A 15,276-nucleotide genomic window follows, 5' to 3' on the forward strand; every position below is an offset into this window, starting at 1 on the left:
AAATTTAAGCTCAGTAATTCACAATATTGCATCACAAACTTATTAATAAATACTCCAGCATAGCAGTTTCACCAAATATTTTCCTTCAACATTTAAATATTATTCTTCTCTGTCATGCAAAAGCATAACCCACAGATTATGAGAATGACTAATGACATACAGTTGACAGAATATTAAAGTTTTCAGTTTGTCAATTATCTAGTATCACACTGCTATAAAGTGGCAAATTCATCAATGTGTGATGCTTCTTGCAACTCATACATGTAACCTAAAAAGGAGTTTACAAGAACAAGGAAAAATATTTTATGCAGTAAAACATTATTATAAACATTTCTTTGTGTTATTCATTCAGCTGTAGCTAGTCACTCTAGAGACTTGTCACTCTGAATGTGATATGACAGCTCAATTCAATCACAGTTAAAACAGAGGACTCAAGACGTGTAAAGGGGATCACTGCCACTGTCATGTTTACACATTTCTGAGGAGTAGTTTCATAATTAATTTCATGGATGCTTCTGTCAGCGTCCCACTACTGCCAGATTAAATGCAGTCTTTGGAGAACATCTTTTTATCCATCCTGCAATGAATAACTTCTCATCATTACAAGCGGAAGGCACAGCATGCCCTTAGGCTGCTCAGACTGTGAATTAATCTTGTCTTTTGGAAATATTTTCATAACCAATTCCTCTGTAGAAGACTAAGACTAACCTGCACTTCCACTGTTTTTCTTTTTCCCAGCCTCTCAGCATATGTATTCAGAGAAAGAGCTCTCAGTAAAGCAACAAGAGGTAAATACCACTACACCTTATAAAGATATGCTAAATTAAGGAAATATGATTGCCGTGCAGGAAAATGAAAAGTAAGAGGAACACATTTGAGAATCTAGGGATGTCACAACTTTTAAGTTTTAGTAAATTATGCAACACTAAAGAGTCTCAGAAATCTGACAGATTTACATCTGCTTGATAAATCACTTGCAACCTGGCGATAAATTAGGCTCCTTTCCTCTACTAGAAAGGTCTCATTGGTTTTCTAGAAGCCTTCCACAACATTTAAGAAGCTTCTAGTTAGCACTATTCTTTTTTTACTCTGTGTGCGCGCGCGCCACTGTATTAGGCTTTTTTCTTATTTTTAAATAGTGTAATCACATGCTTTTTATTTTTCTGCTGGGTTACTTCCTCCTTCAGCTCACAGACTAGAAGCTCCTTAACAACTATCTATTTGGTATTTTCAGTTCTGCTGTCTTTGTTCAAAGCCTGAGCCTATGTTTTATTTGCAATACATTAATTAAAAGTATTATTAAAACAGAATTGGTTTTCCTAAGATCCTTCTATGATGGCTACCAGATGTCGAGTTCTACATTTATTTTCCAAACACTTTATGTGCAACAGGTCAGTAATATTTATATTTTGTTCATGTTTAAGAAAAAGAACAAAATTAAACCCTGAAGAACGATACAACCAAAGCTAGTTGCTAGTTGTCTAAAAGATAAAGCATTCATTACTACAAAATGCCTACTTAATCCCCAAAGGAGATATATCTGTTTCACAAATTAGTAGCAGGTTCTGTGGGGAAAACATCACGTAAGCACAATTAAATAATTAAAAACTTCATCTGCTACATTCTCCTAAGGATCAGACAAACAACCTAGATTTCCTACTGTTTAAGGTCTTCTCTTTGCAAGCTACATTTCTTAATTTTGACTTAATGCTTGTTCCAAATTTTCTAGTTTAAAACAGAAGCCAAAAGAAAAACAGTAATTCTGCCATAGGTATTGCACTGATCCTGGACATGTACTGCTCTGCCCAGAGATCTCATGAGATTAAAGCTGGAGTAGACCAACACACTGCATTCCAGGATTAATTTTTTTCTCCTATGCTTCTTATCCAGCTTCATTCTCCAGACACTAACTCCAGTGCACTACCTACTGCCCCTTTCACCCAGCCCCATGAAGTTCTCTCCATCTTCTTGTCAAATCCTTCCTTGGGCTAACTGTCACCAGGCTGAATTTGTTTCCAAATTTACTTCTAGTCTTGATTGTATCCAGGTATTTTATGTTTTCGCTTCTCTCACTTGATTTCAGTAAGTCCTGGAAAAAACTAGGGACAAAACTTTCCCCAGCTCTTAATCACACTGCTTAGTCAGTACCAGTCTCTCCTTCTTGTTTTCCACTCCCTGTTTCATCAGATCCAGTGTATAAAATTATTCCTTTCCCTCTGCAACACTTTTGTGGATGTACATAGCTGAAATTCTGTCAAAAGCTACCAATCCCACAGAATAGGAATAGATCAGTGGGAACACAGGAGAGTGCTTCCCAGTTGTTCTGATTTGGAATAATCATTGCAGCTATGTTTTACTCTTAGTTTGAAGTGGTTTAAATAATTTAAGTGAAGGCATTTACACATTATCTTCAGGCTCTTTGAATTACCTCAAAAATACTCATTTTATGAAATCAAATACTTCTTAGCTGGTAAGAGGATTTTTATATTAATCAGTGCTCAACACAAATTAAAATCTGAAAGAAAGGTAATGAGCAACTCAAGGCTTTAAGAACAGAGAGTAAATTTCTATTCTTTATTCTGTCTCAATGTGATCATTTATCAACATATTAGTTTCAACACTTAAGAAAATATAGTATTAGTTTGCAGGAAATGAGAAAAAAATAATTAGGCCTATGAAACCCCTGTTTTCCATTGGATGAAAAATTGACTCCTATTGTATCTAATGAGATTATACTGTACTAGAACATTTAATCATACTTATTACTGATCAGTATTGTGTAATATCTCCCAATAAAATTGCATTTATTTTATAGATATAATACTAATAAAATTAGTACATACACTAATATACACATATATACACCCTAAGAAGATGTTACATGTGTATACGTATTAAAAAACAACGTATTTTCTGAGTCTGGTTCTAAGCAATTAATCCATGACACAAATCTGAGACCAAAATTCAAAATCAGTTTTATAATCCATCCAGAAGTCCATAAATACCTTTTTTTACCTAACATAGTTGCAGCAAAATGTGAAATGGCACAGGGAAAGAACATAAAGCATAAAACTGACTTCCCCCAAACCCAAATAGTTCAAAAATGCATCCACAATTGCCAGTCCTGTACATTTACTATGACAAAGCTTAAAGTCTAATCAGGACAGAGTTTCTGCTATGCAGGTTGCTATGAAAATGAAAACTTATTGATCAAAATCCCCCCTCCTAGTTTGCCTACTGTTATTGCAAGCAGTTACTGTAACTGCCTGCTTTTCCACCCAGATGTGCCATCAAAACCAAAAGCAGATTACTAGAAGTGTGCATCATAGGAAACACGTAGCTGTACTCTTTGTGTTATATTTTGGAAATATTTGTGTTTTCTACTACAATAGTCTCTATTCCTGGATGTCCAATGAGTTTTAAGTACACAAGTACATAATTCTCCACAAAGATGTTATAGTATACTTTATATATAGTATAGTTATTTATAGTAACAACGTAAAACAAAGCAAAATCTGACTAAACAGTCAAATTGTTGTCTATGACATAATAAAAATCAGCTTAATTTAAAAATATTTTTAACTTAACCATATTCATTATAGGCATTAACATCACTATAAGCATTGTTCACATAAGCTGCAACTCTGTATTCAAATACATTTGATGAACTGGAAAAAAAAAGTCTATTGTAGTGACATCAGATGTAGTTGACTGCACTACCTAGATGAAACTCTTATTGCTTTAATTGAAATCATCACATCACAACAGGCTAACTTTTTCAGTACCTGTTGTAGTAAGTGAGGTATTTAAGTCATCTCACATAATGAAATTACATAATGTTGTATGAACACTAAAAGCATCCGTTGTGATGTGGAATTTAATAGGGGTATGTTCACTTCCCTAATGTCAGGATGAGAGACAGAAAAGGAATTGGTATGATATATTAAATGTAACCTTTCATCAACAGAAGAATTACTGTTTATAAAACAGTAATTCCATATACTTTCAGCAGCACTGTGTTCTAAATTCTCCTTGTGTTCTATTATTTAATCCCGTTAAGTCTTAAACATCCAATGCTATGAAACATTCCAGTACTCTAAGAATATCAATTTTAAAAACTTTAAAAAACGTATTTTACCATCAGTAACAAAATCTGATGTTTGCATCCAATAAAAACACTCATTTTTTATGTTGTCAAGCAAGCCAAAACAAAGCAAGCACATGATATGTTATATATCTTGTATGTTTACAGTTAAGAACAAAGCATCCATCACATCATACATTTCTTTTAAATGTCCACGATAGTCTGCCAAAAAAGCTGCCAGGCAGAAAAGATCTGTTTCAATCAATTCCATAATGACATTAGCTGGGAAATTAATATTGAGAAATGATGACTAATGCACATATAACCAGGTTCCTGTAAGTGTATGGCAGTATGTGCTGAAAAAAAACTGTCATTAGCCACCATATTTTTTGACTAATTGACTGCTGAGCATTGGCCAGAATCTGTTCTTGTTTCTCTTGCAGAATTACTTCAATAATTCAATGTAATTAGGTTTTGAATTTGGCTCTTATTCTTCTTAAAGAACTATGTCATAAAGTGGCACAAAGTGGGTATTTTATTATTAAATAATCATCAAAAATCCAACTAGACTGATGGTTTCCTCTTTCAATCCGCACAGCCACGTAACAGAAACAGCAAAAGAAATAGTGTCTTTAAACATAGGCACTCCTATAGACTTCCATTCAGTCTCTTAGCATTTTCCCTTTATGAAACTGAATGAAGACTAACAGCTACTCATTTAGCAGATATATGAATCAAACTCAAGTATAGAGGAAGTACCATATTTTAAACCATCCAAAATATTTTAAGTAAAAATAGTTGCACCAGCAGATCAGTTTCTTTGCTGAAAATTATTCCATATATTTAAATAGATATCTATCATAAAAAAGACTTGCAGACTTGTGTAAAACCACAAGTTGGAAATTATTCAACAAAATATAGATGTTAATCAGGAATCTATGGAAGAGAATTTAAAATATATGAAGATGTATGTTTTCTGCAAAATTAAATTCAATAAAAGAAACAACAAATATTCCAGAAATCAGTGGTTTTGAGTCTAGAGAAAAATAAAGTGATAAATTCCTATAGGACCATCTTATAGTCTTCTACTCGATCAATAGGAAATTCACACTGCTCTTTTTCGGATTGCAGCATTGGAGCTACTCCATGCAAAGTACTTAATCTAATCTGTTCCAAGTTTTTATATCTAATTTAAGCAAAACAGGTTCATTCCCCTTCTGCATGTTTTAATAAACTACTAACACTGTTATTTAGCCACCATTACAAAAAGTGTACTGCTCACCTGTGTTACATCAGCATACACTGATGTTAATGGGGCTCTGAACTTGTACTCCAGCCTAACAAAGGCCAGATTCACGTGACCCATATATGACCAGATACTGTAAAAGAACTTGTGGCCCTCAGGAACATGAACAGACATCTATATGTCTTTTGCCTAGATAATTTTTAAAAACAATTTTGCTATTTCAAAGAGTTGCAGGCATTTGCACATACACAAAGAGCCTTACCGTTGCCATGGCTCCCTCTCCCAAAGCCAGCCATCTCTCATGGCTGAGAGACAGAAGAACAGTAGAGTTCTTCCCCCTCCCTGTGGAGCCAACTGTAACCCAACAATTAGTGAGCTTGAACGAGGCCCAGAGGAAATTTACCCTTCGAAGTAAGATCCATTTTAACAACAGACATATGCAGTGGTACAAAGCCCATTATGCTATAAAAATTGTAAATGGATATACTTAAACCTTCCTACAAAATGAGCAAGTGATTTTAAGCTAGTATCTGAAGATCAGAAACACACTAACACCACAGCCACTGCTGGTACCTCTGCTAGACTTCAGCCCCAAAGCAAAAAACAGAGAGCAAGCCATCATTCTGTAAACGTTTTCACCAGCAGTTAATTTTGCAGATTTGAAGGAAATTTTGTCAGAATTTTGCTTCATTTACATACTATTAGCACTAATGTGTCTGCCACAGTGGAGAATTGGCCAGCTCTCTCACTATAGATTAAGTCTTTAAAACACACAAATATTTTTGAAACAACTTTTTTCACAGATTTCCATAGCTACAGAGAAACAGAGCAAATCAATCTACTGTAAAATCATTTTTCTAAACTGCATTAAATAATTTAATAATAAATAATGCATGTGTATTTCTGTGTGCATGGGTGCAAGTAAGTCTTACATATTTTGTATACGTACATAAATGGCAGAAATTAAGTTAATTTTAAAAAAATCTTCCTAGTGCTGTCACTACCAGAAGCTAGCCTTGTACATACCTGTAGTATGGTTATAGTACGGAACATTACCACAGTTCTCTAATTATAAAAATAATCTATATGATGGAATACTGATCAGTTTCTAACCAATCTTAGAGTTTCCACAAGTGAAAGGAGCTTTTCAATTAATGACTTCCTTATTAAAATGCCCTGAAAGGCTGATTAAGAATAAATATTATGAAAAGGTTCTTTCCACAGTACATGTTGAAGTTCCATTTATATAATAAAATACATCTAAGTTTACTATAGCCTCAGGAATGACAACTCAGGGTACTGATTGTCACCTTTTTTTTTAGCCTGAATGAAAATCCTGATTACTGCAATCCACTGTGGAAAGAGAATGACAATCATAGGCTTCCAGCAACAACAGAGGAGGATAATCTATTGTTCGGTATTGTCTCAAAGGCTGTAATGACTCCTATCTTTACAAGAAATTGAAGAGAGAAGCTCATTCCAATTACATAAAACAACCTCACAAACACTGCCATTTGATTCTAATTGTAAAATAAAACACCTAGGTCAAGACATGCTATCCCGACTAATTATGCTTTAAACACATACAACAATGCAACAATCAACAGAAAGGGAAGATACTCATCAGCATGGAGTTTATCTTCCACGAAAGCAGTACATTTACAGAACACCACATTCTGAAAATTAAAACCCTAACCTTTTTCAATTTAAGAAAAAGAAGTCCAAGGAAAAATACACTTCTGTTTAAATATACTTTAGTTCCTTTGATCCAGCCTCTCATATCCAGGCACAAATTTAAGACTGCTTCCATTTAACTAACACTGCTAACTTACTTCATAATTAATGCTTTCTACATACTGTTTTTCTTCACAATCATTCTCACTCACAAAACTGAATGAATTCCCTTGTATTTAGATAAAAATTAGAGTAACATATGATTATAATCCAAATTGCTTATTCAGATTGGACCATGAGCTTTAACTGTCACTGATAGAATGGCTTAGGTTGGAAGGACCTCAAGGATCATTAAGTTTCAATCCCGCTGCCACATGCAGGCCCACCAACCTCCACATTTAATACTAGGCTGCCCAGGGCCCCATCCAAACAGGCCTTGAACATCTCTGGAGAGGGTGAATCCACAACCTCCTTGGGCAGCCTGTTCCAGCACCTCACTATTCTCATAGTAAAGAACTTTCCCCTGATAATCCAACCTAAGTCTTCCCTTCTTCAACTTAAAACCATTTCCCCTTGTCCTGCTGTTATCTACCCGTGTGAAGAGTTGACTCCCCTCCTGTTTATAGGCTCCCTTTAAGTACTGAAAGGCTGCAATTAGGTCACTCCGCAGCCTTCTGTTCTCCAAGCTGAATAAGCCCAACTACCTCAGCCTGTCTTTGTTGGGGGAGGTGCTCCAGCCCTCTAATCATCTTTGTGGCCCTATCCCAACAACTCCCTGTCTTTCTTGTGCTGGAGGCCCCAAACCTGGACACACTACTCCAGATGAGGCCTCAGAAGGGCAGTGTAGAGAGAGACAGTCACCTCCCTATCCACCCGTCTTCTGATGGAGCCCAGAATACCGTTTGTTTTATGAGCTGCAAGAGCACACTGCTGGCTCATGTTAAGTTTTTCATCCACCAGGACCCTCAGGTCCTTCTCTACAAGGATTGCTCCTCCCAATCTGTACATATACCTGGGATTCCTCTGGCTCAAGTGCAGAACCTTGCACTTTGCTGTGTTGAACCTCTTTAGGTTCACCCAGGCCCACCTTTTGAGTCTGCTGAGGTCCTTCTGAATGGCATCCCTTCCATCCATTGTGTCAACCACACCACTCAACCAATGTAGTCCTTTTCAAGAAGTGCTCAAAAAAAAAAAAAAAAAAAAAGAATATTCCAAATTTTGTATGATGATTTAAACCATGATGTTTATACAGTGCAAGAGTAGCATTCTCCAAACTTTATTTTACTGCAAACTATCTTGCAGCAAAACTGCCTTCATTGCAAGATACTTCTCACCCAGTTTTTATAGAGTGCAATCTGAATGCCCACAACCAGTGTTTGGTGAAGAGAGATATATATGGCAGAGTTGGACTAGATGGAAGCTACTTGGGAAGAGATGGTGGTATGCATTTAGAGGAATATTTGGGAGTTGCCTACAGGATTTTCAATGAGAACTGTCAGAGGCATATTAAAGAGACACTAGATCAGAGTTAGCTTGAAGGGACAGACTGATAAGGTTAGTTGATCCTTACTTTGTTTGCTTTTCCTGTACCATGCTATTCTTTCTCGGGAGACCTAAGCAAAATCTGCCTGATATTACCGATGAACATCACACTCCATCTTTTATTATGATAAGTAAGGGATTACGATGAAAAGATGAGAAAATCCACTACATTATCCTCCACTGCTTTTGCATTCTGTTACAAGATATTGACCACATATCTTCGTGAGCGACTGGATCTTTGCAATTGCAATATGATTTACGCTATCACTGAAGCTGTGCCCACAACTGTTTAATCTCAAAGACTGACAGGCACATAGCCAAAGCTAGAATTCTCGCTCCTAGAACAGATTGCTGATATAGACAATGCCTATACAATTTCAGAAATATATACTGCCACACAATTCAGAAGGACTCAGAAAGAAAAAGATTAATACTGGGAATAAAAAAACGCAGTTACAAATCTTCTGAGACAAATTTGGCCAAATTTAGTCTATGCACTGCAGAGAACAAATCCTGTAAGACTGGATCAGAATGCAATACTATATTCATAAAATACAGATAAAAGTAGCTTCATTGCATGCTCTGTATTATGTTTATAATTAATTGTAGTTAATATGTATGTAATCTTTACCACAATTTATTAAAAAGTTACCCTGATCAAACATTAAATATGAATAAATACCACTACTCAAAACCAATGGTAAATCACATTATCCAGAAATCTAAAGCAAAAAACTTGCAACCCAAGTTTTTGAGCATGAAAGCCCAAGATTTAAGTCTCCCTATAATAACCTCTTACTACTTCTGACTGATCTAATTATAGAATATTTTATGCAGTTAATAAACACCAGGGGCATCTCCTTATTTAATCCTCCACAGGGAGTTCAAATTCTCTTACTGTAACTACTTAAGTCAGTACAATTAATGTAATTCATACGCTATGTTTGAGCGGACTATAATACTAATAATGAATAAGGAATATTCTCCCAACACTAGATCTTGAGTCTCCTACAGTTTGAACTATTTCATAAGCAGTTTTCAAAGTTAGCTTTTACAGTTATGTCAAGCAAAATCTGTTTTTCCACACAGAAGGATGACTGAATAACAATAGTATTCTTTTTGACCTCTTGAAGAGGCAAGACATCCTGGACTATCAAATCAACTTTTTAGCACACATCTAACTATGCTTTTCAGAAACCACATTATTGTTTTTCTTTCAAATGTGCTTACTAGAATATGTATTACTTTATTCACACTTTATTTAGTACTGTCCTCAGTAAATCAGATTTGTTAGTGGGATTACATCAGGGAACTCAGTCAAGCCAGTACAGGCATACATTTGACCTACTGAAAAACAGTAGCTGTTCCTGACATACTTCTTTCAAGGTCTCTTCAGGAATCTCAGAAAACCTACATTGTGTAGGTTGATCGCTGTGAAAAAGCTTAATTCTAAAGAAACTACTGGGCCCATCTTAGCTAAACAATTGTAACACGACAGAAAGTACAGCAATGACAGCAGAGCGGCAAGGTCCTGAACTTCAGGAAGTGAGGATTTGCACAAATGCAACAGCCATAGACACAGAAATAAAGAAAAGAAGCTACTTACCTTTGGAAAGCCTCAAATACACAGAGATCTCCAGCAAAATACCCTTGTCTCCACTGCCAACCCTTAAATGAGCCCTGGGAAGGGGTGGATCCTCTGAAAAGAGCGGAACCAGGATCCACCTCTTCCAATCACTCCAGGCTCCCTTGGGGAGGTCCTGCCTTCCTACCAAGTGCTCAATCACTGGTTCAAGCTGTGACTTAGCATTTCCACTACACCAATACTAAAGGACTTTTCTCTTTTAGAGGGCTGTCTTATCAAGGATTGAGAAATCTGAGAAAAGCAAAAAATGCTACTCTTTCAGATTGCATGTTAGCATATTCACTCTGGGCTGGTATGGAACATGAGAAAAAGCATCTTACCATCACTGTTGACACAGATGACGATCGGCACCTGAGTACCAGGGCCACATGGTTTCTCATTGTCGGGAACACACTCCTCCAGCCCCACAATCCTCCAGTCATAGCATGAGGGTTCCTCACATGGGATGGCTTCCAGCAGGTGAGGGCAGTTTCCTGTTCCTCCCGTAGGCTCGTTAGTGATACGCCGTTTCCTTAGTTTAAATCCTGAAATATCCATGAGAATACAAACAGTGAAATAATTCAGTTATAAAAAGCAAAGTGGAGAGATTTTTCTCTCTCTCTTGAGTGAACTGTTCTGTTTGTCTGTGCAAAAAGAAAAAACACCAAGATGCTCAATACAACACAACCTTTTAGATAATTTGGTAGAAGAACTCATTACAGAAAGAAGCAAAGCTTAACAAGTTCTTTAAAAGTTTTGAGCTTATTCGGTAAGCTTTGCCTTCAACTCTTGTTTGTCCTAGTTGTATACATTTTCCAGAAGACAGCATTTCTTTTCTGTGATTCACTCTTGCTGGATCCATCTCATTTAACAAATCTTCACTAGGTTCTAGCTTGCCATTTCTCAAAGATTTTGCTGGTTTTCTTCTTAAGAATTTTCAAGTAGAAATAGAATATCAAATGAAATCAGCTTACAAACAAACAAAAGTCTAACTTTCCAGAACAGATAAACTGTGGAAAGAAAAGGAGAAAAGGATGAAGTCCTATAAATTCCTATTTTGTTGGTAATTAACATAAAATATTCCCTTCCAATCATTTACAGAATTTTCTTCGGACTGTATGAACTCATTTTGAATAGGAAAAATTGATAAGCCATTATGCAGTGTGACACGCATCAGGCTGATATCAGTCTTTAAGGGCCACCTTGTCCCTCACTTTCAGGATGGCATGTTGAGAAAGCCATCACTTAGCCAGAATATGCTAATCAGACTGAACAGATTCAGTAAATAATATCTCATTTTCTACAGTTTCTGATATGTATGTGATCAGATTAATTTAACATTGGCAGCGTTCCACACCTTTTCAGAGGTTCCTTTTTTGTCTCAATATTGAGGCAGGTTAATGATACTCAAAATCAAACTCAAAAAAAAAAAGTGCTATGTATAACTCCTTTATTTCTAAGACACAAAATAAACAGGAGAGAGTTTTCACACATTAAGAGGAAGAGTTTGATTTCTCTGTTTGGAGATGTGCCTCAACATATTATAACAAATAATATTTTAATAATACATTGCTACGTATCTTTGTTTTCTCAAATCTGAAGAATTTGATAAAATTAAGTCGTAAAGGCCTACTGAGCTTGCCACCAAAAAATGATATTCCCAAAGAAGCACTCCAGTGTCTACTACAACAAAGGAGGCAAGTGACATACAGTAAAGAACCATTACTGAAATATGTAGACAATTTAGTTTCTAAGACTGAGAGGGCCTGTACAACTTCTGTATCATTTTTGAAGAACTGGAATAACACAGAAAGTTGACCAGGAAAAAACAATATAACATGAAAAGCTGACTTTATGTTATTATGTGCTTGAAAATTATACAGCATGCTGATGATAACTCTATCATTACTATAAAACAGCCGTATCAAACAAGGAATGAATACAATAAATTACAGTAAAACAGATAAATTAGGATATTGAAAAATACCTAGTACAGAATATGATTTCATAGCAGAAAGATCTTGTTGAACGTCTTCATGTTTATTGATCATCTTAAGCATGTAAAATGATCTTACACAACCATCTCTAATTCATTCTTATTTGAACAAGAAGTGACTAGCCAGCAGTACTGCTGTTCACATTTGAAACCAAAATGCATCTCAAATAGTGGGGGACAAACAGGCAACCAAAAGAAAGTTCCAACTCTTTATATCCCTTTACAGCAGAGTACAACTCAGAGCTTGACAAAGCACAGTACGGTTCTGCATCTGTATGTAAAGTTGTATTTACCTTGCAAAGGAAATCAAGACGTGGGGGAAGGAGGCATGATGCGCATTTGTACAGTCACATAGAAATGGGACTATCTCAATGTAAGATAAATGAGTAACTGTTTAGCTAACCCATGTTGCAGGATAATTTCATAAGTACATCCTAATATATTTCCATTAGGCAGAGTTTAAAATTAACAGGTTACTTGTCTACTGTATGCAGAAGAGACTCAATCCAATGGGTTTACACACTGAACTGCTTTTTCTTTTTCAGTTGATCAAGATTGGATCACATTACATATTGTGCAACAGCATCATAAAACTTGCATTTGCCATACAGATAGATGTGTAGCTAGCAGCATACCAAGAAATAGAAGCCAGGCTAGCATAGTAATTACAGTTACTCCTTCAGGTGGACATGAATACAGAATGTCCTTATCTTACGACCATTTTCAGTCAAGGAACAAAATCTGGATTCTCAGCTTGTATCCGATAATCATACTGCAACAATGACTTGGCCAGTTTTTCTAATTTATGACCAAAAACCCCGAAGACTTTTTAAATGTGTTCCTTGTCACTGCATTCTTGCCTTCGTATTTTAATGTTACTCTACTACAATATGTTCTGCACAGGAATGAACAGTAAAATGTATGTGAAAGCAGAAACCAGCACAGATGTACTGTTACCAAGAAAAAAAAAAAAAAGAAAAAAAAAAAAGTGCTTCTTATCAACAGTGAATGATCCCAGCTCTTTATCAGTGCATGCTTCATAGTCTATCAGTGAATTCTTAAGTTGTCACTGAACTGTAAAATCTTTCACTGACTTCAACACTATCTACCTCAGAGGCTGCTTCTACCCTCCTTCTAAGACAGTGCCAGAACTGTGCTTTGCACACATATTCAAATTTTTTACTTTTTATTACTTATTATTAATTTTTGTTTGAGAATAAAGTTTAAAAATGGAATTGAACTGTAACAACCCAAATTGTCCTTGAGAGTCCAGTTATTATTTTTGCAAGCTTTCCTGGAGAAATAGGGCAAAATATTGTCCCAATTCGATGACTTTTTTTGATGCTGAGAGGCACTGGATATACTATACACATTAGGGTGACTGCACAGACAGAAATGATCTAGAAATATGAAATACTTGCCATTAAAGTCTCCACTGAATATTTACATACCCTTCTTGGCCTGAGGGTCATCACAATTTTCATAGGTGCATGGTCCCCAGGCTGACCATGCTGAGGTCTCACACTCTGTAGGACAGGGGATATGGCAAAGCTGTGAGGTGCTGGGAAGAGGTCCTGTACACAGTCTACGGTCCACTGGCCTTGAAGCTGTCAAAAAAAAAATACAACATATTTCTCATATGTCACCAGTCATGATGCTCAGCTCTAAACTGACAAAACCATCCTTCGTTTAGAAAGGCTGCTATCTCATCATTCTCATCTGATGAAGTGATATGAAGTAAAATGCCTGTATTGAAAAAAAGGAGACAGAATTCAGTCAAGAACATACAGAGGCATGACCAGAGCCAAATCCAATTAAGTGGAATCAGGAAGACAGCAGATATTGCAGCACCCTCTTGAACCTAGATCTTTCATTTAATGGACAGATTATGTTGTAACAATGGCTGTTCACATTGCTGTCTGCATAGACTGATGTCCTGCTGTCTTACTGAGTTATGTTTTCACTGCAGTAACTGAAAAAAAAGCTGTATAAATCCTTTTGCTTTTATATGATACTATAATTTCAAAAGTGTGGTTCATGAATAATTGGAAGGTTATTTATAAGATAAAACCTAAAACATAATCAAAATGATGACAAAATTTTGTTTTTCTTTTACTCCATTGACCTCCAAGTGCATGCTCAACAATAAGATTTGTGCAATAGCAGTTCCAGTTCATAAATGTTTGCATATAATATATATAGATATAATGTATTTATAATTATTGACACTTTGCCCAAGATAACTGACTTTTCATTACAGTATTATTAATCCATAAAGACATCTGTGAAGGCAGTTTATTCTGTTTTTTAATGGTCTGTAATGCTCTGAGATAGATCCAGTCATCCTGTTTCTTCCAAACTTCACAGGCCTCGCTCTTTTCAATTCCTTTTTTATACAAACATTCAAACATATCTGTAAGGAGCCAGATGAAATCACAGAATTCAGAGTTTACCACTTCATTATGAGCAAGATTTTTAAACCTTCTCCAAATACAAAACTTGGCAAAATATTAGATTAAGCAGAGAATATCTGCTAGAATGAAAGTGAATGCATGTTCATCCTTTCTCCAGCTGAAGAAACATGCAGTTCCTAAACTTAAACTCTCATTCTACTCCCTCTGGACTTCTCCATGGGAAAGTTACCTCATTAATTTTCTATCACCCCTACAAATATTCTCTCTTGATGGAAAGACTTATATAATAAAATATATTCTAAAATAACTTGCTACTTGAATGAAGAAAGGATGACAAAATATCTTTCAGAAAAAAAGATATCAATAACAACAGATTAAATTTTAGATTAAACATCAAATTGTTTAAGTATTTATAGATTGTGCCCCTTTCCATTCACACTTTCAAAGCACGTGATCTTTCATTTTAAAGAAAAAGCACTAAATTCTTACTTTTTAAGGGGAAAAGAGAATGAAAAATATTAGCCTCTCTAATCTCGTTTCCTATTTTGCCTCCTTTAGCACAGTTTTACTTTCTTTTTCTGTGTAAAGAAGGCATGAAGATGGCAAGTGGCCATTAAAGATTACTGCCTCCAGCTTACCAATCTCGTAAGACAAAATAACAGGAAAAAATTATTCCACCATTTTTACAACACTCTA

At 35.7% G+C, this 15,276-nt stretch overlaps 1 protein-coding gene across 1 annotated transcript in view; it reads right to left on the reverse strand.

Moving 5' to 3' along the window:
* Positions 1 to 15,276, reverse strand: part of LOC100544134 (thrombospondin type-1 domain-containing protein 7A) — a 106,562-nt gene that overhangs the window by 43,693 nt on the left and 47,593 nt on the right. Inside the window, exons 6-7 of the mRNA XM_019616756.2 lie at positions 13,618 to 13,773; positions 10,512 to 10,715 (exon numbers count right to left, since the gene is read on the reverse strand). Coding sequence (XP_019472301.1) covers positions 10,512 to 10,715; positions 13,618 to 13,773 — 360 coding nt within the window. The remainder of the gene's footprint in view (positions 1 to 10,511; positions 10,716 to 13,617; positions 13,774 to 15,276) is intronic.

This window comes from Meleagris gallopavo, chromosome 6 (assembly GCF_000146605.3).
Source record: "Meleagris gallopavo isolate NT-WF06-2002-E0010 breed Aviagen turkey brand Nicholas breeding stock chromosome 6, Turkey_5.1, whole genome shotgun sequence".
Lineage (NCBI taxonomy): Eukaryota > Metazoa > Chordata > Aves > Galliformes > Phasianidae > Meleagris > Meleagris gallopavo.